This window comes from Rhinolophus hipposideros (genome assembly GCF_964194185.1).
Source record: "Rhinolophus hipposideros genome assembly, chromosome: X".
Classification (NCBI taxonomy): domain Eukaryota; kingdom Metazoa; phylum Chordata; class Mammalia; order Chiroptera; family Rhinolophidae; genus Rhinolophus; species Rhinolophus hipposideros.
Genome location: NC_138046.1, coordinates 26357170 through 26381659, shown reverse-complemented (window position 1 = coordinate 26381659; position 24490 = coordinate 26357170). Strand labels below are relative to the sequence as shown.

The following is a 24490-nucleotide window of genomic DNA, read 5'->3' as shown; positions in this document are numbered from 1 at the left end:
GAAATAATGTTTTGAAGATATTGGGTTAAATGAAACATTAACATTAATTTCCCGGTTTCTTTTCCTTTTAAAAATGTGGCTACTGGAACATTTTAAATTGTATATGTGGCTTTCAATATATTTCTATTAGACAGTGCTGCTCTAGTGTATTCAAAAACGATGTAACCTTCAGGCATCTTTACAGTAGTACATTTGTTGTTTTAAGTATATTTATACAGGAGAAACAGACTCATTGCAAGAGAAGGACAAGGAGGAATGGAGATTGGCAAATGGGGAAACTGATTACAGAAGAAAGTCAGCACCCTGCCTGTTACCTCTCAATCTTGGGTGAGGGAGTATGGGAGGTGGTCAACTGCCTGAATCAAGTGCTCGCATTCCCCTAGTTCCTTTTGATCTCCTAGTTGGGACCCAGAGAGGGGAGGGAGAAGACACTTTAAAATTTCTTTGCCCTTACCATCTCAGTCATCAAGCTGTGGGTGGGAGATAGTGGCGATGTGACAGGAACTTCCCACTGACCCCTCTTGGCCACCATCCCTGGCAAAGAGGAGGAGGAGGAATGAGGAGAGCCCTTTCTTCACTTCCAAGGCCATCTGGTAGAGCTGCTGCCGCACCTCCTTCTGCCAATAGGCATAGATGAGTGGGTTGAGCAGGGAGTTGCCCACACCGAGAAGCCATAGGTACCGTTCTAGCACTAGGTAGAGGTGGCACTCCTGACAGGCCACCTGCACAATGCCAGTGATAAGGAATGGGGTCCAGGACAGAGTGAAGCTGCCAATGAGAATAGCCACAGTGCAGACAGCCTTAAAGTCACTGGGAGTCCGTGGGGGCCGGTAAGCTCCAGCCATGGCTCCTGTGTGTTCCATCTTTCGGATCTGCTGGCTGTGCATGGAAGCAATCTTGAGCATGTCACAGTAGAAGAAAACAAAGAGGAGCAGAGCTGGGAAGAAGCCAACGCAGGAGAGCGTCAGCACGAAGCGCGGATGAAACACAGCGAAGAAGCTGCAGGGCCCCTGGTAGGTGGTCTGCTGGAATATGGGGACTCCAAGTGGGAGGAAGCCAATGAGATAAGACACCAGCCATAGTCCGGCAATGCAGGCCCCAGCCACAAGCCCATTCATGATCTGGAAGTAGCGGAGGGGCTGCTTGATGGCAAGGTACCTGTCAAAGGCAATCAGCATGACTGTGAGGACAGAGGCAGCTGCGGAGGAAGTCACAAATGCCATCCGAAGAGTACACAGCGTCTTCTGTGTGGGCCGAGCCGGGCTGGAGAGCTGGTCTGTGACTAGGCCGGAAATGGCCACGCCAAGCAAGGTGTCAGCCACAGCCAGATTCAAGGTGAAACAGAGACTGACACCATCATTCTTGTGGATTAAGAACAGCACAGCCATAGCCACGACTGCATTAGCAGCAATAATGAGGGAGGCCAGGATAGCAAGTATCACTCCAAATGGGAAAGATGACTCCATGTCTTGAAGTGGCAGGACTTCCACTTACCAGGCCATACTGGCTCTCCAGCTCAAATTCTCAATGGCTGGGGGAGAAGGAGCTGTGGATTCAGAGCTGCAGCACAGTTCTGGCCATCACTGGCATTCCAGGCTGGTAGCTTGACATCTTTGGGATCCTGCTGGTTATTAAGAATCACTCACCGTCTTTTTCAGTCCTCAGTCTCTTGCCTCTGAGCTCTCTGAAAGCAGCAATCCCAGTGCAGACCTCCCCCTGAGCCCTGAGCTAGTCCCTCCCCCTCCAACAGCCAAGTTACTAGACAACTCCCAAGTACCTGGTGCACACTGTCTCGCCAGGCGCTCTCCTTTCACTGATGCTTCACGGACTTGGAGGAACTGGAGCATTCAGCAGGTCTGTCTGGCAGAAGATATAATTGACTCTAATCACACTTTTTCTTCCTCCATAGCTTGATATTAAATTTCCACTTCTTCCTCAGCCCAAGCACTAGCTTAACTAATCTCAATTTAATCGAGCATTTGCTTAATAACTAATTGTCAGTTGCTATTATGACTACTTTTAAGCAAGATGATCATAATCAGTTGAAGTGGGAAGTGAGGGAAGGCAAACTATTTCAGGGCCCGGCATAGTTTCAGGAGTTACCACACATTTAAGCTGTTTCTTATCTTTTGCTTCCTAATACCTCAGATAATAATTTTCTTAAATAGGGTGTGCTGTTCCCCTATTTCTTATCCCTTGGAACTCAATTAGTTGAGGATTCAGAAGGGCAGGAAAAACAAAGCCAGTAATTGTTAATAGCCTTCATTTTGTTTAGAATAGAGCCCATCCCTGTCTAAAGCTGTGCTTGTAGGGTACACTCATTGAGACCCTTTCTTGCATCACGTTGGTCCATGTTTCTGGTCATGAGTAGTGCCTGCCAGCCTTGCCTTTCTTGAACCTGTAGACCTGACAGAAAAGAAGGTGTGCTGCATCCTTGAAAGTGTCTGCTGTAATGTTTGTTGTAGAATTTAACATTTCCCAGGGATAGGGTTAGGCCAAAGGGTGGCAGTGCTGCTGAGGCAGGTGAGATGAGCTCAGGGAGGTTGGCTGTGTAAGTCACTCCTATTGTAGGTTGTATATCCCTTTGCTCAGGTACATTAGAACTAACCTTTTGCTTGCTACTCTCATCTTGGATACCAAGAAGAGAAGGGTGGGGAGAAGAGCGTTAGAAGCTTATTTACTCATTTCAGCTGAGAGCACAAATGGGAAAGGTTAGTGTTTTAAGTAAGGGAGTGGAGCAAGGTGCAGAGTTGGAGGCAAATATATTCCAGGATGTTTTGACAGTCTGAGAGGGCCTTTGGCAGATGCCTCTCCTACAAATGATCAGAAAGGCTATGGTGTGGGGACTTGGTATTCCAATTGCCAGTCTGAGAACAGTTCTTATTCTTAGGCACGTCTATTAGGAGGCTGATTTCAGTTGCTTAGAACCTGGCCTAATTTGATACTTGGATCTAAGGTATGCTTTTGTTTCCCCAGTCCTAGACTCCACGCATGAAGTCAAGATGGCCCTTTTCAAGTCCATGCTAACGTGAGAGTACATTAGAATCTCCTAGAGAAGGGGTGTCAAAACTGCGGCCCGCAATCCATTGTTAATTGGCCCACAGCAAATTCCAAAAATGTATTTAGTTTACTTAAATAAACCAGGTGAGAAAATACGTACTTCACCTCGAGTGAGTGGCCCGGCTGTTTGTGTATTTTACCGCATATGGCCCTTGGGAAAAAACGTTGAAAAAAGTTTTGACACCCCTGCCCTAGAGGGTTTGTTAACACCCAGATTCTTGGACCTCACCCCAGTAATTTTGAATTCATTAGGTCTGCAGTGGGTTAGAGAATCCGCATTTCCAACAAGTTGCCTGGTGATGCTGCTGCTGCTGCTTTGGGGACCACACTTTGGAAACCACTGCTCTAGTGATATGATTCTTCACCTTAGCTTGGCATCACTTGGGGAGTCCAAAAATACTTACATTTGGGTCACACACCAAGAGATTCTGCTGTCATTAGTATGGGCTGTGATCTATGCATCTGGAGTTTTAAAAGTTCCTCAGATGATTCAAATATTCAGCAAGGGGTGAGAACCACTGTCCAATGGGAAAAGAGACTCTGAATTCAGTACACCTGTGTGCTGGCCTGATACTATGTGATTTTGCTTGGACAAATGACTTCACCTCTCTGACTTAGTTTTGGCTTCCTCATGTGTAACATGGGGACTATAATACCTACATCACAGGGTTGGGGGGATGATAAAATGAGGTATGATGGATGTGAAAGGGCTTCATGAACTGTAAAATGTTACACAGGTATTTTTATTGTGTGTCTTCTAGTCTGTGTATCGGATCAGGAGCATTAGTATGAGAGCTTGGTAGAAATCCAGAATGTCAGGCCCTGCCCAAGACCTACTGAAGAAGAGCTTGCATTTGAACAAGCTTTCCAGGTGATCTGTATGTATGTACATTGAAGTTCTCCTTTTTTTTCTCTCTCTCTCAGGTGCCTGGTTGTATTAGGTTTTTGTTTGTGTTTTTATTTTTTCCCCTGCTGTAACGAACTACTACAAACTTAGTAGCTTAAATAACACAAATTTATTATCTTACAGTTCTCGAGGTCAGAAGTCTGAACCAGGTCTTACAGGGCTCAAATCACGGTGTTCGCAGGGCTGCATTCCTTCGAGAGGATCTAGGGGAGGACAACTTCCTTGCCTTTATCAGCTTTTAGGGACTACCCACATTCTTTGGCCCATGGCACATCACTCTGACCTCTCCTTCCATAATCATATCTCTTTCTCTGACTCTGACCCTCCTGCCTCTCTCTTTAAGGACCCATGTGATTACATCAAGTCTACCTAGATAATCCATGATATCTTCTCCATTGCAACATCCTTGACCTAATCACATCTGCAATGTCCTTTTTGCCGTGTAAAGTAGAATAATCACAGGTTCTGGGGATTAGGACACGCACATCTTTGGGGGAGGACTATGCTGCCCACCACATCAGTATTCTCTCCTGCCCAGGTCTCTTCTCCCTCCATCCTCCGACAGCTGCTCTTCTTACTCTGTTCTTCCTTTACACATTCCCTAGACTCTTTCTCTCTCTCTTTCTTTCTTTCTTTCTTTCTTTCTTTCTTTCTTTCTTTCTTTCTTTCTTTCTTTCTTTCTTTCTTTCTTTCTTTCTTTCTTTCTTTCTCTCTCTCTCTCTCTCTCTCTCTCTCTCTCTCTCTCTCTCTTTCTCTCTCTCTCTCTCTCTCTCTCTCTCTCTCTCCCTCTCTCTCTCCCTCCCTCCCTCCCTCCCTCCCTGTTCCTCCCTCCCTCCCTCCCTCCCTCCCTCCCTCCCTCCCTCCCTCCCTCCCTCCCTCCCTCCCTCCCTCTTTCTTTCTTTCTTTCTTTCTTTCTTTCTTTCTTTCTTTCTTTCTTTCTTTCTTTCTTTCTTTCTTTCTTTCTTTCTTTCTTTCTTTCTTTCTTTCCCTTTTTCACTTTCCTCTTTCTGTCTTGTCCTCTCATGAACTCACAAGCTGATTTAAACTAATCTAGGCACCCTTGGAAAACAGTGAGCTCCCTGTCATTGGAAGTACAAGATCTGACAATTAAGTTTGTGAACTTGCCACTGTGCACTTACATTGGCAGCACTGTACAAACAGCTCAGTATGGTCTCATAAGCTTGGTATATCAGTGTCTCACAGCTGTGTTCGTGTCAACATGTGGAGGTGTCTTGCTGAGTGGCGTTCATTATTGTTGCATGTTTTTGTGTGCCATTGCCAGAATGTCTGAGCTCCTTGAATTAGAGCAACAAACATTAAATTTCTTGTTAAACTTGGCAAGAGTGGAAGTGAAATCAGGGACATGTGGGTCAGAGTTTACGGGGATAATGCCATGAAGAAAATAGCAGTGTACAAATGGATTAAATGTTTTTCTGAGGGGAGAGAACACGTCACTGATGAAGAGAGGTCAGGGTGGCCAGTAACGAGCAGAACTGACGAAAACATTGCAAAAATTCATTGAACCGTGTGTCCAAATTGTCAGTGGACTGTGAGAAGCATAGCAGACCAAGTAAACATTGATAGAGAAACAGTTAGGAAAATCTTTACTGAAAATCTTGGCATGAGACAGGTGTGTGCAAAAATGGTCCTGAAGGAGCTTTCACATCAGGACAATGCACCAGCTCACATTGCACTGTCTGTGAGGGAATTTTTAGCCAGTAAACAAATAACTGTATTGGAACACCCCCCCCTACTCATATAATCTGGCCCCCAGTGACTTCTTTCTTTCCCCAAAGATAAAGGAAATATTGAAAGGAAGACATTTTCATGACATTCAGGACATTAAGGGTAATATGATGACAGCTCTGATGACCATTCCAGAAAAAGAATTCCAAAATTGCTTTGAAGTGTGGACTAGGCACTGGCATCAGTGCATAGCTTCCCAAGGGGAGTACTTCGAAGGTAAGTGATATTCAGCAATGAAGTATGTAGCACTTTTTCTAGGATGAGTTCACGAACTTAATTGTCAGACCTCATATGCAAGCAGAGGCCGAATGCCCAACTGTCAGGAGGGCCTCAGAGGGAATTCCTGCAGTGGTGTAAAATTTATTCCCGATTTTTCTTTCAGTCCCTACATAATCTGTTTTTGATGGGCACCCATAGTCGTTTTCCCTCCTCAGCTCCCTCCCTTCTTTCTTAGCTACCTCCACCTCTGTGTCCAACTTTGGTCTTTTCTACCCCCTTTCCCACACCACCACATGGTCTCAGCTGTGCGTCCTAAGGGTGTACCTATGCCAGGAGGTCAAGGCCACAGAGAACATGGTTCCTTTCTGGGAGGATGGTTGCCAATCCTTACATTCCTGCCCCACTGCAGTGGGCTGAGGGCTCTCAGAGTCTCTGTAGTGAAGTATCCACAAGGCAAGAAGGAAAGGAAAGGACGAGAGGGGTTATTCTCTGGTTAAACTATCCCCTAATGAACACATTAAAGGCTGGACATACTGGGCTGTCAACAAGGATGCAAAAGGGTACTTCATCCCCCCTGAGGGCATGGGACCTGGGACCAGAAGTTTCAGCTGGAATAGGAGTGGAGGTACTAGGCTTCACCACAGCTCAATTTTGGAACTAGGCCCGTGGCAGAGGAGCTTTAGAAAGATGTCCCAGACAAGTTGTGCCTGATTTCTTGTGGTGCCTGGACCAGCCACTTGCCTGTGATGTAGCTGCATCTTGCTCAAGGACAAAGGCGGCAGTGATATTTACTATCTCCTCCTGAATGACTAGACTGGTACATCCATTACCATAAAATATTATGCAGCCATGTAAAAAATGGGATAAAGTTTATATGTCCTGAAACAGAGACCTCAAGCCGTATTGTTGATTGATAAAGTCACACATCAATATGTACTGTCTGGGCTCACTTATGAAAATAAAACCCCAAACCCCATCTATATGTGTATATAAATGCATAGAAAGGAAATGGTTAACAGAAAGTGAATAACTTTGAGGAGGGGGTAAGATTGGTGGGGGGCTGAAGAGACACTTTCACAATTTACTCTGACTACTTCTGACTTTTTATATATTTTCACAGTGAGAATTTCAAAAGAAAGCAACCTCAAAACTCCCCCTCCTTATTCCAACTCAGACACCATTTTGCAAAGGCTTTTTTCAGACCACTCAAAAATGCAGTGTATATTTATATTTATATATGTATTTGGATATATATTTGTATGTATTAATATATATTTGTATGTGTATATATATTTATGTATATATATTTATATATGTATATATTTTAAATACACTGTAAATTTATATGTGTAAATTTATATATGTAAATATACATTATATATATGGATTTGCTCATATTGTTTTTACCTGTGTGTGTGGAGTGGGAGAAATGGAGTAGGGCAAGTGGAGTAGGGCAAGACAGTGTAGGAAAATCAGTATTTGAGGCTTTAGTCTCTTTTTGAAGTGGGAGACACTTTGAGAAATAGCCTTAGCCTTCTGGGAGCATCCGAGCCTTCTTGCACCAATTATATATTTATGGGGCCCTTAAGTGCTGAGTACTGTGCTAAATATATAATATGGATTCTCATTTCATCCTTACATTTCTGTAAAGTAGGTGCTTTTAAAACCTCAGTTTCACAGATGAGGAAACCAGGGTGCACAGAGTGGGTGACTTATTTGCCCAAGGACACACAGCTTGTAAGCCGTAGCTGTTGGAAACAGCACCTTGTGTGGGACAGCCAGCAAGAGTTTGTCCTGTCTCATATCAACCATAGAGAATACATGTTGTTCCCTTTTCTTGCCAGTTATGTGCTTCTGTGCCTTTGCACATCATGTTATTTCTGAGCTTCAAGTTGACATTTTTGTGCTTTGGTGTTTTTTTTTTTTTTGGTTGGTTGTTTATTTTTAAGGTGCTTGAGCTGAGATTAAGTAGAAGCCCCCACTCCTTTTTTTATTCTTGTTGCTAAAGCCTAGTGATTGTGGAAAATGAGGATCATTTTTACTCCAAGCCCAAGGAAATATATAAATCTGTACTCACGTATACCTCTCCATTTATCTTACTGGTCCTGCTTTTCCATTCTTGCTATTGCCTCTTTTATTACTTTATTTTCTTCCATCTGTACTAGTGTTATTTCCTTTATCTTTGGGGAAAGAAAGAAGTCAGTGGGGGCCAGATTACGTGAGTAGGGGGGGTGTTCCAATACACTTATTTGTTTACTGGCTAAAAATTCCCTCACAGACAGTGCAATGTGAACTAATGCATTGTCCTGATATAAAAGCTCCTTCAGGACCATTTTTGCACACACCTGTCTCATGCCAAGATTTTCAGTAAAGATTTTCCTGTTTTTCTATCAATGTTTTCTTGGTCTGCTATGCTTCTCACAGTCCGCTGACAATTTGGATGCACAATTCAATGAATTTTTGCAATGTTTTCGTCAGTTTTGCTCATTACTGGCCACCCTGACCTCTCTTCATCAGTGACGTGTTCTCTCCCCTAAGAAAAACGTTTAATCCATTTGTACACTATTTTCTTCATGGAATTATCCCCATAAACTTTGACCCACATGTCCCTGATTTCACTTCCACTCTTGCCAAGTTTAACAAACATTTGGTTGTTTCCATGTCTTGGAAACCGTAAATAAAGCTGCGCATGTGTCTTTATGGATAAATGTTGGTTGGCCAAATGACTGAATGATTGAGCCATACAATCACTTCTCATTGCCTACAGGCTGGAATCTGAATTTCTTGGTTTCATCTATAAAGCCCTTCACAAAATGGCCTGAACTCTTCCATCTTCATGGGATGCCCTACCCCCTCATATCCCCTGGTCATACCATACACTTTTCACATTTTAATGCTCTTGTCTCTGGAGGTTCTTCTGCTGGTTCCTCTGCTCGAAATGTTCTCTCTGCATGGCACCCATCCGCTGTCTTTCATCTACATGGTGACTGCCTTCAAGACCCAATTAAACTGTCACCTGCCTCGCTGTAGCTTTCTCTGACAATCTGCTTCCTACCCCCAGTCTCTCTGACCCACAGTAGTCAGAATTAAACAATTCCTCATCTGGTTACAATAGTATTTCACTCATACCTTCATTATGACATCCCTTTGTGTCATATTTATTCATATATGTAACTATCTGGCAACACTGTGAGCTGGTCCAGGGCAGGGATTAAGTATTATGGTCGTGTTTACTGCTGTATCTCCAGCATCTAGCCCAGTACCTGAGCACTCACAAACTCAAGATATGCCTTTATGATGGTGTCAGGTGTGTTCTTAATTATGTTTTAAATATATTTTTAGCTTAAAAACATACTAGCATGGGACACCACCTCCTTTGCTATCACCCTGAGACAAACCACCATCATCTCTTGCCTGAATTATTGCATAGCTTCCTAACTAGTCTTCCTGCTTCTACCCTAGTCACCCCCAGCCCACTCTCCCCCTGCCCCTCCCAATCTGCCGCCAAGGCGATCCTGCTAAAATGTAACTCAGACTAAAATCCTTTGGTGGCTTCTCACCTCACATTGAGTAAAATCCAAAGTTACTACACAACACGGCCCTGTCTGATTTGCTCCCATCACCCCCACTTACCCTGTGCATGGTGCCTAAGGATGCAGACTTTGGAGCCATACTACCTGGATTCAAATCCTGGCTCTGCCATTTACTAGCTGTGTGACTTAGGACAAGTGAATTAACCTCTGTGTACCTCAGTTTACTCATCTGCAAAATGGAGATAATGTCTACGTAATTGTTGTGAGAAGTAAATTAATGTGTGTAAAGTACCTAGAACAGTGTCTGATACATGGTGGGTACTAAATCAGATTTTGTTAAATAAACAAAAATCTCCTGTCCTTATCCCCCTGGCCTGCTCCTCTCCAGCCACTCTGGCCTCCTTGTTGTTTCTCAAACACACCTCTGTTTCACAGGGCCTTTGTACTTACTGGCACAGCCTTCTCCCAGATACCCCCATAGCTTGCTTTCCATCTTCTTGCAGGTCTCCGCCTCCATGTTACTTCATCAGGGAGGCCTTCTTTGCCCAATAACCCTTTGTAAGATAGCAACACTCTGCCACTCTGTGTCCTCTTACCCTGCTTTATTTCTCCTTCATAGCACTTATCAACATTGGATATATATTTACATGTTTATTTTCCTTCTTCCCCAACAAGAATGTAAACTCCATGAGGACAGAAACTCTGCTTGCCTTGTTTACTGTTACAACCCCAGCACCTAGAACAGTGTCTAGCATGTAGTAGTTGCTCAATAGATATTTGTTAAATGAATGCATAAAAGAAAAAAAATGAGAAAATAAAGGTCATGATTTCTCTACCAAGATAATATGGCAATAAAAATGTAAGTGATATCTGGATAAAGGTAAGAAAATTCTAACAGTATAGAAAGGAAAAAAAGGGAAAATAAAAGCCTCTCTCTCCGTATACTCATCTGTTTCCCTAAAGGTAACCATAGGTGTGTGTATTTTCAATTTCATTAACCAATAAGTGTATTGGTTGATTGCTATGTGTGCAGGAAAATGTTTGAAATCTGAGGTTCTGAGGGCTTAAAAATGCAGAGCCTTTACCATCTAGGATATCACAGTCTTTCTTGGTGGAGAAAATAAAGGAGTTGTGACATGCTGCAGAATTCAGAAGTGGGAACCATCACTGAGGGCTGGTGACGTTAGAAAAGTTTTGCTGCATGAGAGATGCCTTTATGAGAGTTTGGAGCTTGGGCAGGTTTCATTCAGACAGGACAGTGGCCCAGCGGTATGGGGTTCTCTCAGCACAGGTGTCTAGGTTAAATAATGAAAGGGGCCCTCAAAGGAGTGAATAGAAGTGTAGCCTGGCTGAAGGTGGGGAGTAGTGGAAAGAGCTAGGAGGCATGTGATAATGTCTCAGAACCAAACTGTGACTGGACAAGATGCATTGTATAGACACCACAGTAGTGTAATTATTAGGACTTGGGGATTGGATAGATATTTTTGGGTGAGGACTAGGAAAGACTGAAATATGACATCCCTTTTTTTGAACCTGGGTAACCAGGAAAATGGTGATAACATTGCCTGAAATAGGGAAGTCAGGAGGGAAAGCTGTTTTGGGATGTGGTGTGCTGGTGGGAAATGGAGAGATGGATTTGGCTAGACATGTTCAGCCTTTCCTTGAATGTGGGGATTGCCTTTGGCTTCCTTAGTATTGCCTGCAGAACCTGAGCTCTGCATATTGGTGATCACTAATAGCCACCTTGGATGGCAAACACTGGTCCTCCTTTCAGTCATTAAGTTCAGAGAGTCCTCTGGACCCTTATCCCCTTTCCACTCAGATTTATGAAAATCTATAGGCATCATCTTACCTACCAATTCCTACCAATTGCAAGTACATCCATTGAGATGTCCCAAATTGGGAGTTTTCAGCTCTCCTACCTTCAGAAAATCTCTGCTGAAATCACTGTATAGTAGCAGTCTTCTCATGTTCTCAACCTAAATATTCCTTCCTTTTGATTGGTCTTACTCTCCTTTTTTCTTCAGCTTCCTTTTGAACTCTAATGGGCAAGGCCCAGGTGTAGCCTCAATTTTGTCATTTCACAGTGGCCTGAAGAATCCAACCAGATAATGCTGCATGTTAGTTTACCACTTCACAGTGGCTACTTCAACCCTACAACTAAGCAACCTAAGATTCCTGGGAGCAGATAAAACACATATGCAACCTGTCACTGTTTAGTTTTCATTGCCAAGATAATTCTACAAAGTTAATGAATAGCTGGGTTAGAGTGGAGGAGGGGCAGAGAATGAATGAAGAGAAACTGTCCTTGGGTGGACAGCCTCTGTTCTGCTTCTTGGCAGGACTTGTGTACATGGTGAGCCATTGAGGATACAGTTGTCATCATCACCATCATCATCAGAGTGCTTTTATGAAGGGCCTAAAGCTAGGTCTGCACAGAGAACTACTCTGGCCCTTCATTTTTAGGCCATGCATGGTCTGAGACCAGATATTGATGTGGACACATGCAAGATGGATTCAAATCTTTAATATGGCTTAAATCACATATTATATGCCAGCATCTCTTCTATGCATTCCTGATTATTTCTGGGGTAACATCTATCAAGCGACTATATCTTGTCTCCTCAAGGATATTATTAGCTCCTTGAGGGCAAAGAGCCCAACCTTACACTCCTGTCTGCAGACTTGCTGTACCAGAGTAATAGATGCTCAGTAAGGCTCATTAAATCAACCAGATCTGATGGGTAGAGGAAGAGTACCTTTCAAGCTGATTAACTCCTTCAAACCTGTTTCTCCCTCTGTAAAATGGGGATGGTAACTATAGATTTTATGGGGTTTTTGTGAGGATGGAGGGCCAATACATGCAAATTGCTTAGCACATAACCTAGCATTATCTGCTCAATTGTTAGGTATCAATTTAACAATATTAATTTCTGCTTCCTGCCTAAGTAGGAGAGAGATGATGGAACTGGGTGAGTGTAGCAGCTTTCACACAAATCTGGGTATGCCATTAAGCCTATGGTGACCAGCTGGTCAGTTGCCTATGCATTGGAATTTGAGGGACAAAAAAGATCTACCTTCTCACAAGTATTCTTCACTTTTCTGCCGTTAACTCCTGAACAGGGATGCTTTGTGTGTGTGTGTGTGTGTGAGAGAGAGAGCGAGAGAGCGAGAGAGAGAGAGAGAGAGAGAGAGAGAGAGAGAGAGAGCGCGAGGGAGAGAGAGAGAGAGAGAGGGAGGGAGGGAGGGAGGGAGGGAGGGAGGGGGGGAGGGAGGGGCGGGGGAGGGGGGAGGGGCGGGGGAGGGGGGAGGGGCGGGGGAGGGGGAGGGGGGAGGGAGGGAGGAGCGGGGGAGGGGGGGAGGGAGGGAGGAGCGGGGGAGGGGGGGAGGGAGGAGCGGGGGAGAACGCGAGTGGCTGGGAGTGTGGGAGTGAAGGCCAAGTGGGTGTTTGCACGGGAGCTAAGGCTAGGGCTAAAGTTGCCATATCAGGCATCGTTTTCAGTCTTTATTCAGTAAACATTTATAGCTAACCCAATCAATACCAGGCGTCGTCCAGGAGCTGGGGGTCTTGCAGTTGACCAGGCTCTCACCCTTGCCCCATTTCACAAAGGGAGGAAGCAAGGTACCAATGAAAGAGCCTCCGGAAAAGCGAACCCACTCAAGAATAAAACCACTTTTGCCGGAGCTGGTGCGCAGGCGCCTTGTGCCTGTGCGGCCGAGCTCTTCCGGCGCGGCTTGAGCTCCGCCTAGTCCAGTGGGCGCACAACGCCTGCGCCGTACATGCGCAGTGCAGCCTCGCCCGGAAGTCCGTTGCGTCAGTGCTGAGCGCGAACCTGTGGAGATGAAGTAAGTAAGGCTTCAGCTTCTCTCCAAGGATGGGGACGGTTGGGGCCGGGCCCTCACGGTTGTCCCACTGGGGCTGGGGTGTTCTCTCCGGCCCAGGGGCGGGAGTGGCTCAGAGACTAGAAAACCAGTCCCCTAGTTTTGCTCTCCCTTACCCCGGGCCAGGCCGCATTTACTTGTCCGTTTTTCCACCCCCTGTGCAGCCCTTTAACTAAAGTGAAGCTGATCAATGAGCTGAATGAGCGTGAGGTCCAGCTTGGTGTGGCGGATAACGTGTCCTGGCACTCCGAGTACAAAGACAGCGCCTGGATCTTCCTTGGTGAGATTCACATCTTTCTTCCGCAGTGCTCCTAATTCTTTCCTGACCTGCTTCCTATCATTTGAGCGTTTCCGCCCTTTAATCCTCCCGACATTCATCACCCGCTTTATTTCTTTCTGCTGTCTGCCCATAAATCAGTTTTCCATATCTCTTTTCTCCCCCATGTCAAGTTGCTCTCCCTGCCAAATCAGTGCTCTGATAGTTACTGCCATTGACATTACTAAGAATCTTGCCACTTTGTTTCTCAGACTATTACTATTTTATAACTTTTAAAAATTTTCGATTACAGTTGACATACAATATTATACTAGTTTCAGGTGTACAACATTGTGATTAGACATTTATATTACTTACAAAATGATCACCCCAATAAGTCTAGTACCCTCTGACACCATACATAGTTATTACAATATTGTCTTTATTCTCTGCTGTATTTTACATCCTTGTGACTGTTTTTATAACTGGCAATTTGTACATATTAATCCCTTCCACTTTTTAACCCATTCCCCCTCCCATCTGGCAGCCCTCAAAATGTTCTATGTATAGGAGTTTGTTTCTGTTTCGTTTGTCCATTTATTTTTTAGATTTCAAATATAAATGAAATCATACGAATTTGTCTTTCTTTGTCTCAGACCATTATTCTTCTCTTTCCCCCGTTATATAGCTGGGGAAACTGAGGCACTGAGAAGTTAATGGACTTCTTAAGGTCACACAGCTAGCAAGTAGAACAGTCAGAACTATGGGATTCTAGAACTTATGGTCTTAGCCACTATCCCATACTAAAGCTAACTCCTCCCCATCCCAATCCCTTTCCTTCAGAATTCATTTTCCTCATCTGATTAGCTCCTGCTTTCTGTCCATTGCCATATTACCATCTCTATATTCACTTTGTGTTACATCTAGTAATTTGATAGTTTGTTCAAACAGGTTATTGTACCAGACTTGGTGCTAAGCACTTTATAGTCATTGCTTTATTTAATTCTTATAGCAGTCTGTGAGGTTAGTAATAATATCCCCATTTTACAGGTGATGAAGGAAACATTTGTAGGGGAATTTATTTCCAATGAAATACTTAGCAGTTGTCTTTATAATCCTTAGTCTGTGTGAGTGGGGTTAATATTTGCATATTTCAACTAATTTTCGATCTTAGCTGTGAATCTGTGGGTAAAGAGCAGATGAGTTCAAGATATGTTTGTGGAAGCAGAGTTTTGTGCTGGAAACAATCTGCTTTGTCCATAAGAGTTTAGATATGAGAGGGATTGATTAGTTTGGTTAGTGGTGATCCTGACCTTTCCACTCAAAGTTGGTCACTCCTTTTTCTGTATTACTGCTGTATATGTGCTTCTGCCATTGCATCAGACTGTGAATTCTCTGAGGGCAGGCCCTGTGGCATACTCTTCTTTGCACCCCCAGTGCCTAACTTAGCGCATGATATATAATAGACACTTGGTAAATGTTTGTTGAACTGAAATGTGCTTTTCTCTTCTAGGAGGGCTTCCTTATGAACTGACTGAAGGGGACATCATCTGTGTGTTCTCTCAGTAAGTCCGATTTCATTGTCTGCCTTCTGCGTCATGAGAGCAGTTTGCTTCTATAGTGCATTTTGTGGCATCACAAAACGATTTATTTCTATGCTGACTGGCCTACCTGCATGGGGAGGACTGGAGCTCCTGCTGTAGTCTAGGTCATTCCCAGGATATGGTTCTGGAACTCTCCCAGGGTGAAACATCCTAGAAGTTGGATGATTTAGGAGCTGTCTTGGGGATACTCGTCTACTTTTACTGTTTTCTCAATGGGGCTTGTTAAGTGTTTGCCTACATTGGAATAGACTGGAACTCCTAGGAAGGTACTGCTCGTATGTTGGCCCCTCTTCTCAGACTCCTACAAGCTGGGGATAACTCGAACACAGGGCCTTTCTGAGCCCACATCTGTGTGGCCTTGTAGAATTAGGGCAAAGCACAAAGGAATTGGTGAAAAAAGCAAAAGTTTGCTTTCTTTGCTTCTGAATGAGTATAAGGTTGGTGAACAGAGCCAGTCGTTTTACCCAGAGAGTGAGAATCACAGGCTGATGAGGAATAAGGATGAATAGGAGAACCTTATATTCTTCATTCTATGAGATTATACCAGCAACACTGGATGGGGGAGGGTCTTGGCAGCTCACACTGGTAGTGGCAGCTGGTGGGAGAGCTACACAATTTGGAAGTGCCCAATCCCAGAGCTACACAAAGTGGTTAGACAATCTATAGGGCCAGAGGACATTGGCAGTGCACAGGAGCAGAAGGCAGTAGCCCCTGGGTTGTGTAGCCCTCAGGCAGAGGACTGTTGCTGAGAAGTTGGAGAGCAGGTACAGGCAGAGGTCCATGGCAAACAGGGTTTAGCAAGCAAACACAGCCAGCACACCCTGGCAGAGGCATTGCCATGGCAGATGATGATTGGGGTCATCCCATAGGCAGAGGGCCCTGGCTGAATGGTTGGGCAGCATATAGGGCAGAAGGCCATGGGAAAGAAATTGAGTAATACACGTCAGAGGGCCGTGGTGGAGGGCCTGGGCAGACCACACTGGTAGAGGGCCCTCGCAGGGATAGCGGCTGCTTCCTCCAACTTTTGGTAGTTGGGAAGTTCACAGCAGGTGCAGCCTATAATTTCTACCCCTTCATGGAACCTCTGCTCACTCCAGCCTGACATCTAGGAGCTGTTTTTGTCGTATTTGCATTGAGTGATGATCAGCTAGTGTGTGTTAATTCTAATTCTCTACTGTGGATATGCACATTGCTCTCCATGAAGATTGCCTTGGCCACTGATAACTGTCTTTCAAAAATATTTTGTTTTCTGATTATCAAGGTAATGTATAGTCATTAGATAACATTTGGTGAAAAGGTATAAAGAAGACAGTAGAATGTACTTCATGGAAAAACTGTTAGCAGTTTGGTGTACTTAAACCATCTTTTTAAAAAATGTTGGGCATTTCCAAATTGTGCTGTTATAAATTATACTGTGATGTACATTGTGGTATCTACATCTTTGTATGCATTCCTGATGGTTTCCTTGGTGACATTACTGTATCAATATGTTAGCATTTTTAAGATTTTTTTTAAATCATAAACATTGCCAAATTGCTGTCTGAAAAGGTTGTATCAAATTCTACTGTCACTAGAATGCCCATTTTTTTCTGAATCCTAATGCAATGGTTAGTTTTAAAAATATTTGGCATATGGCTTCTCGTTATTATTTTGCTTTGCCTTTATTTCCTCATCAGTGAGGTAGAACATCTTGTCATAGATTTACAGGCCATTATTATTTCTTTTTCTTTGTCACTTGTCTCTTCATGTCCTTTGCCTGTTTTTTTTTATTGGTGTGTTCCTCATTTTCTGATTAGTTTTACAAGAGGCCTTCATGTATTAAGGATATTAACTCTTTGTTATAACACTTAGTTGTGTATTGTATTACATAGACTTATTGTTTTAAAAGTTGATGTGTTATACTACGTTGCCATCATCATTATTTCTTGATGTTCAAATTGTTCCATTTTGGTCTGCAGGATCCCTTCAAGCCATCTCCTATATTCTTTTTTTCTGTAACTTACTTTTAAATAATTTCAGGCCTAAAACTGAAAAGTTATAAAAGAGTATAAAAAATACCTTTATTTCACTCAGAGTCCCCGGATGTTAACATTTTACCACTTTTGCTTTATTATTTCTCTCCATGTATACATATTATTTTTTTCTGAACCATTTGAGAGTCAGAGTTAGTTGCAAACATGATGCCTGTTTATCCCTTAATTCTTCAATGTGTATTTCACCCCAAAACAAGGACATTCTCTTGTGTAATCTCAGTATAGTGATCAAATTCAGGAAATCAACACTGATACAATATTATTATCTAATCTGTAGGGTTTATTCAACTTCACCAGTTGTCCTGGTGATGTCCTTTAGAGCAAAAGGAAAAAAATAGCTTTCTGATCCTTAATCTGTGATGTAAATTGCAAATACTACTTTCTCCTAGTTTGTCATTTGTCTTTTGACTTTGCTGATTGTGATTTTTATGCTATACAAAGTTATTTTTAAAATTTTTATGCATGTATTCATATGTTCAAATTATCTTATGGTAAAATGGACTTTTTAGGGGGTGTACGGTCCTATGAGTTTTAGTACATGTATAGATTTGTGTAATCACCCCCACAAATAGGATGAAGAACAATTCCATCACCCCCAAAACTCCCTCATGCTGTTGCTTTATACATAGTCTCTCCCTCTAGTACTTTATGTGGTCAAATTTATCAGTCTTTTTTTCATTGCCTCTAGATTTTGAGTCAAAATTAGAAAGTATTTTTTCTCACCCACCCATCTGTGTTCTCTTCTAGTACTTATATGGTTTCAATTTTATATTGACATCTCTGATCCATTTAGAGTTATTCTCATGTATAGTGTGAGATATGCATCCAATTTCATGTTTTTTTTCCAAATGGCTATCTCTAGTTATCCCAACAACACTTATTTAAAAAGTTCATATTTTCCCCAGAAAATTGGGATGTCACCCTCATCATATATTGATTTTTCCATATATGCTTAAGTCTCTTTCTTGGCTTTCTATTCTGTTTAATTGTTCTATCTGTCTCTTCATGTGCCAGTACCACGCTAAATAACCATAGAAGCTTTTCAGTGTGTTTAATATCTGGGAGAATTACTTCTCCCCATTGTTCTTCTTCTTAAAAGTTTTCCTAGTGATCCTGTCAATTTTTCCACAAGAACTTTAAAATCAACTTACCCAGCTCTGGGGGGGGGGGAACCCACACAACTTGTATTTTTAATTGAGATTACATTAAATTTAAATATTAACTTGGGGGGACGATTTTGATAGCTTTATGATGTTGAATCATCCTATCCAACAACCAAGGGATGTCTTTATATTTGTTCAAATCTATGTTTGTGTCTTTCAGGAGTTTTAAAAAGTTTCATTTATTTAGGTTTTATACATTACTTGTTAAGTTTATTTCCAAGTTTTATCTTTCTGCTATTATAAATGGGATTTCTTTTTTAATATATCTTCTAACTGATTATTGTTTGTATGTAAGAGGGTGATGTATTTTGGTTAACTTTAAGTCCTGTCATCTTACTGAATTGTTATACTGTTTCTTTCTATCATTGTTTATCATTGATTCTCTTGGGTTTTCTATATATACTACTATTATGGTCTTCAAACAGACATAGTTTTACTTCTTTTTTCATTTCTTGTATTTGTTTTCTCCTAATTGCATTGGCCAATACCTACTTTTTAGGGGGTGTACCTACAGTACTAAATAGTGTTAAATTGTTCCTGATCTTAGTTGAATTGTCTCTAGTATTTTCTGTTAAGTAAGATTCTAGATTTTGGGCCAAGGTGTATGTATGTGATTATGTTATAATGTATTTATCAATTGCAGTTTAATTTTTATGATTTTATTTTTAAATGTATGACACTAACTTATGTGGAATTTATCTTTGGATAAGGAGTGATGTCGAATTTTTTTCTATTTTATATTTAACTTCCGTTTTTATCTTTATTAATACTCATCTGCTTTTCTTATATTTGCTTTCTTTTATATTAATTCTTTCTTTTTTAACAGTAAAATTCTTTAAGTTTACAGATTTTCCCGAGTATAGTTTTAGCCATATCCCATAAGTTTTGGTATATATTCTCATTTCTGTAATTTTCTCAATAGTCTGTCATTGACTTTATTTCATTTTCTCTTTCATTCAGTTGTTATTCATGAGAGCAGGTTTCCAGTTCTAGTTAGTAGGGTGTTTTTTGTTTAAAATATATTTCCAGCTTTACAACACTGTGATTGGAGAACCAGGTCTGTTCTACTTTTGGAAGTTATCGAAGTTTACTTTGAGACCTATTCTGTAGTTGATTTTAAAGTATGTTTCATGGATTCTTGAGAAGAAATGATCATCTTTTTATAATTCAGCTATATCTCTGTATCTACTAGTCTGACATTAATATTTATTAACAGTATAGTTGTTATAGCATTAATTATGTTTATTTGTATTTATATTACATAATTATATATCAATTATAGTAATTCTTATGACCTTATTTTTGTCAACTTTGTGTTATAAATTTAAAGTGGTGGGTTAAAATTTCTCATAATTTTCACTGTTAGCTTCTCTTGTATTTCTAATAGATTTTAATTGTTTTGATTTGCTAATTTATGCATAAAGTTTAATGACTTACACCTTTGTTATGTATTAGGACCTTTTTTGTGGGACCTTGAATTCATCTTTGATCTTAATATTACCACTCATTTTTAAATTGAATGTTCCTCCTATATCCTTGTCTAACTTTCTATTTTTAACCTTTCTATGTCATCTTGTTCTAGATGTGTCTCCTGTGCAGACTGTATTATTTGAATTCTGGTTTGTTATCCAATCTGAAAGTTTTTGCATTTTAAATCAGTACTGTCTTTATTCTTTTATAAAATAAATAGATATGGGGAGATTGTTAACATTAATCTGGTACGGGACAAGAAAACTGGAAAATCCAAAGGATTCTGTTTTCTCTGCTATGAAGACCAGAGGAGCACAATTCTGGCCGTTGACAATTTTAATGGGATCAAGGTAAGTGTGTTTACTAAGCAGTATTTGGCTGGACTTTTATCATGTAGGGGTTTGGTTTCATTCCCCACCCGATCTCTACAGGCTCAAGGACAGCACTGGTCATTTGGGTGTGGTGTGAGTATTGGAGAGGTGTGGGGACATACTGACCAGCAAATGATCTCAGGCAATAATTCCATTGGCTCATGACCCTCCCATCTTATTCTTTTTTTCCATCTCTTAACAACTCTCTCTCCAGGAGCATCGGTGCCATGCCCACTTCACCACCCCCGAACAGACCTCTATATCTCACTTTTTTTTCCTCACACTCCACTCTCATTTCTGGTGTATTGGAGAACAAAACTAGCATGCTGTCCTATGTCAGGGGATTTGGGGCTCTGTCATAGCTTCATGACCAAGGATATAGCTGTCTATGTCTGTCATATGTCTCTACTGACTTAGCAATACTGGGTCCTGGAAACTCTAGTTAAAATCTGATGACCAGTTCTACAAAAGTAACTCATACTGAAGTTTTCCCTACTCTGTTCCCTCTCATCCCCACTCTTGTAAGTGAGACGTTGGGCTGAGGAAAGGGGAGGGGGCAAGTCAGGTTTATCAGTGTACCACATAGTCCTTGCACTCATTTAGGAAAAGCATTGTCACAGGTTGAGGGGTGACTCTTGACTTGTTTAGTTTGTCACTGATTGAACCAGTATGGAACAGTTGGAGACTGTAGGACAGAGTGGAACAAGGTTGTAGGTTTGGTTTTTAAGACAGCCAGCAGTCAAAGGGAGTCACCATAAAAGGAAGATTTTCAAAGATACTTGGAAATGGGAGATAGGATAGACAACAGAAGCTGCTTAGGTTTAAAGGTAAGAATAAAAATCTACTCTTGTACTAGAACTATAAAAGCCAGACTTTTCATATTTCAGATGGCTTTGCCTATATAATAAGTTGGCATCTGCCTGAATGTTTTTGTTTTAAGTGAGGGGTAAATGTTTTGTTGCTCGCCTAGAGAGTTGTGATTTGCAGTGAAAGTATCAGTGTGAGCCAGTTGTTTCGGTAGGATGGGGGTAAAGTGAGGTGTGAGGGCTTAAGAAAAAAGACAGTGGTCTTTTCAGGACCGGATGGAGTAACCAGGTGATTGAATATAGCTAGGAAAAGAACAAAGCAAAACAAGACAGTGGTCTTTCTAGTTTCCTTCCCCCCTTGTACCTATTGGTCTGCCTTGGCCTCATCCTAATTGCTGTGTCAAGGAGACAACATTGAGCTCAATTTCAGGAATTCCTTCTAGCTGCCAGGCTTTGACACAGTATGTTTCACTGTAAATTAATGTTACGTATTGAGGGTAATTCACTGTGCATCTAAATTATCACAGTTTTCCCTGCTGCTTGTGGGCAGAACTTCCCAGCCCTTTTCACTTCATGGCACAGGTAGAACATGAAAATATTTGTATGGCACACTGGGCTAAGCTGAGGAGGCTGCCTAGTACAACTGCCCTGGGACTCTAGTTGCCCCAGGCCCCACCTGGCTGCCCTGAGGGCTGAGCAAATTAATATCTAAGTATATGTGCTATGACACACCAGTTAGACAGGTCTGTTTTAGAGATTTTCCCAGAAACAGAATTAGAAGGAAGGTAATGGGTGTAGTTCAAACGATGGCACTCCCCAGCTGGATTCAAATAGTTTTATAGGAGGGCTGTCTTTGCTGAAATATTGTTTATCTGTCTTAGATCAAAGGAAGAACTATCCGAGTGGATCATGTGTCTAACTATCGGGCTCCAAAAGACTCAGAAGAAATGGATGATGTGACCAGAGAGGTCCAGGATAAGGGCTGTGGGGCTCAAACCCCCTCACCAAATTCATCTGAGGGTTCTGAAGATGACAAACCCACCAAAAAACACAAAAAAGGTAAAACGTTAAGAACCAAAAGAAGATTCTGTATAGTGTTGGTGTTTGCAATTCCTGGCGTTCACTGAGAGTTGATAATCAGTTCTTCAGTGTGGAGCAGGGGGAGGTGTGGGAAACTTTAGTTGGGAAAGGAGAGGTATCAGTGGAAGGCTAATGTTATGGGTTGAATTGTGTCACCTAACATTCATATGTTGAAGTCTGCAGAAAGTGACTGTATTTGGAGGTAAGATATATATATATATATATATACACACACATATATATACATATATACATATATATACATATGTATATATGTATATATATATGTATGTATGTATGTATATATATGTGTACGTATGTATGTATATATAAATATATTTTTTTTCTTTTTGGAGGTAGGATCTTTAAAGAGGTAATTAAGGGTGAAAATTGCCTTATACAGCAACTTGACACGTCAAGGGTGACAGATCCAGCTTGGCTTCTCAGAGATACTTTTCTGGAAGTATATAGACTATGACTGCTTGGCACTAGTGCCAAGGATGCTTTCCTTTTGCATATCCCCCATCTCCCTTTTCTTATTGATTGCACCACTTTTCCCCTCCAGACAAAAAGGAAAAAAAGAAAAGAAAGAAAGACAAAGAGAAGAATGACCGGGAGGTACCAACAGAGCAGCCAGCCTCCTCATCTCCTAGAAGCAAGACGATAAAGGAAAAGGACGACCCTGGCTCTAAAAAGCACAGCAGCAAGAACTCAGACAGGGGTCAGAAGTCAGAGTCCAGGGAGACGTGCAAGCACTACCCCAGCTCTCCTGAGAGCAGGACGACCTGCCTCAGGGGCGCAGAGGACCGAGAGAGGGAGCCGAAGAAGGAAAAGCCCAAGCATGAGCACAAGTCCTCAAGCAGGAGGGAAGAAAGAGAAGAAAAGAACAGGGATAGGTACAGAGGTCGAAGCTCAGACAAACATTCCAGCCGACATGAGGGGCGTTCTGAGGGGCATAGCCATAGCCATAGAAGTAGAAGTAGGAGCCGAGATAAATCCCATAGGCATAAAAGGGCCCGGCACTCCTGGGACCGGGAGCCCTCGAATCCCAGTGATCACAGGCATCATCACTGAAGCCACTGCCTCGGTAGCTGCTTGGTAGAATTGGAAATGCAGTTAAATTCAGTTATGCTTTTACTATTTCTGTATGTAAAATCTTTGAGGCTGAATTTTTGAATCCCTTGGTGTTAGAGTCATTGAGAGAGCTGTAGTTTTAACAGCTAAATGCCCTGGAGTTTTGAGCAAAATCCATTGCCCCTGGGAATATGCTTGGTGTTTATCAAAGTATGTTTCCTAAAATTGGGTTCATATATATGGCCCTTGAATTTATGACCCCAATTTATGATGTAATGTCCAGGAAAGGGGAAATGCCAGGTAATTCTAGAATTCTAGTCTTCATGCTAGATGTTTAGAACCCTTGCAGTGACCTTTCCAGTTGGCAGCTATACCCATAGAGTAGAGAAGTGTGGCTTAACTAGGTTTGGACAGCTTGATGTGAATGTGATAATTATTGATAATATCAGCCTGCTCCCTCCCCACCCCTTCCTGTTTTTGAAAATTTAAACATCTTTCGCTTTTTTGCTTTTTTTTTTGTTTTAGTTATTATATGTCTCCGTATTTTTTCCTTACAGATTTATTTATTTATTTTATTTATATTTTTATTTATTGAGGTGAAATTCACATAACATAAAATTAACCATTTTAAAGGGAACAATCCAGTGGCATTTGGTACATTCACAGTGTTGTAAAATCACCACCCCTATCGAGTTCCAAAATATTTTCGTCACCCCCAAATGAAACCCTGTACCCATTCAGCAGTCACTCCCCATTCCCTCTTCCTTGTCCTTGGCAACTACCAATTTGCTTTCCATTTCTATGGATTTACCTATTTTGGACATTTCATATAAGTAGAATCATACAATATGTGGCCTTGTGTGTCTGGTGTCTTTCACTTAGTAGGTTTTCGAGGTCCATCCATAAAAGGGAATGAAGTACTGATCAGTACTTTTTATGGCCGAATGATACATCATTGTATGGATACACCACATTTTGTTTCTGTGTTCCTCAGTGGATGGACATTTGGGTTGGCTAGCCAGCTGCCGTTCCATTTTCCAGACATGCCGGGCTACTTCTGTGTTTAGTCTGCTTTTCGAGTAGCTGCTCTTGTCGAGATGGAGACACTTTCCTCACTCCATTGCATATCTGGCCTACTTGGCAGTTCTTTCCCATGAGTTTGGTAGGAACTAGTTCACAGGACCTTAATAACCCTGCTGAATTATTAAAATTGAATTTCTGGCTGCAATACAGAGGGCTAGAGCTTTACTAGTGAGTGCACGAAGTTAGGTTACCTGGTGTGTTAG

At 41.8% G+C, this 24490-nt stretch overlaps 2 protein-coding genes across 2 annotated transcripts; one reads left to right on the top strand and one right to left on the bottom strand.

The window, feature by feature from the left end:
* Positions 1-458: 458 nt before the first annotated feature.
* GPR119 (G protein-coupled receptor 119) lies at positions 459-1466 on the bottom strand (the record flags this gene model as incomplete). The annotated part of the gene is made up of 1 exon (XM_081042827.1): positions 459-1466. One exon carries the CDS (start codon positions 1464-1466, stop codon positions 459-461), a length of 1008 nt encoding a protein of 335 aa, XP_080898953.1.
* Positions 1467-12991: 11525 nt separating this feature from the next.
* RBMX2 (RNA binding motif protein X-linked 2) lies at positions 12992-24053 on the top strand. The gene is made up of 6 exons (XM_081043236.1): positions 12992-13311; positions 13512-13627; positions 15117-15168; positions 20094-20223; positions 21932-22109; positions 22696-24053. Exons 1-6 carry the CDS (start codon positions 13307-13309, stop codon positions 23202-23204), a joined length of 990 nt encoding a protein of 329 aa, XP_080899362.1. The 5' UTR covers positions 12992-13306; the 3' UTR covers positions 23205-24053.
* Positions 24054-24490: the final 437 nt, after the last annotated feature.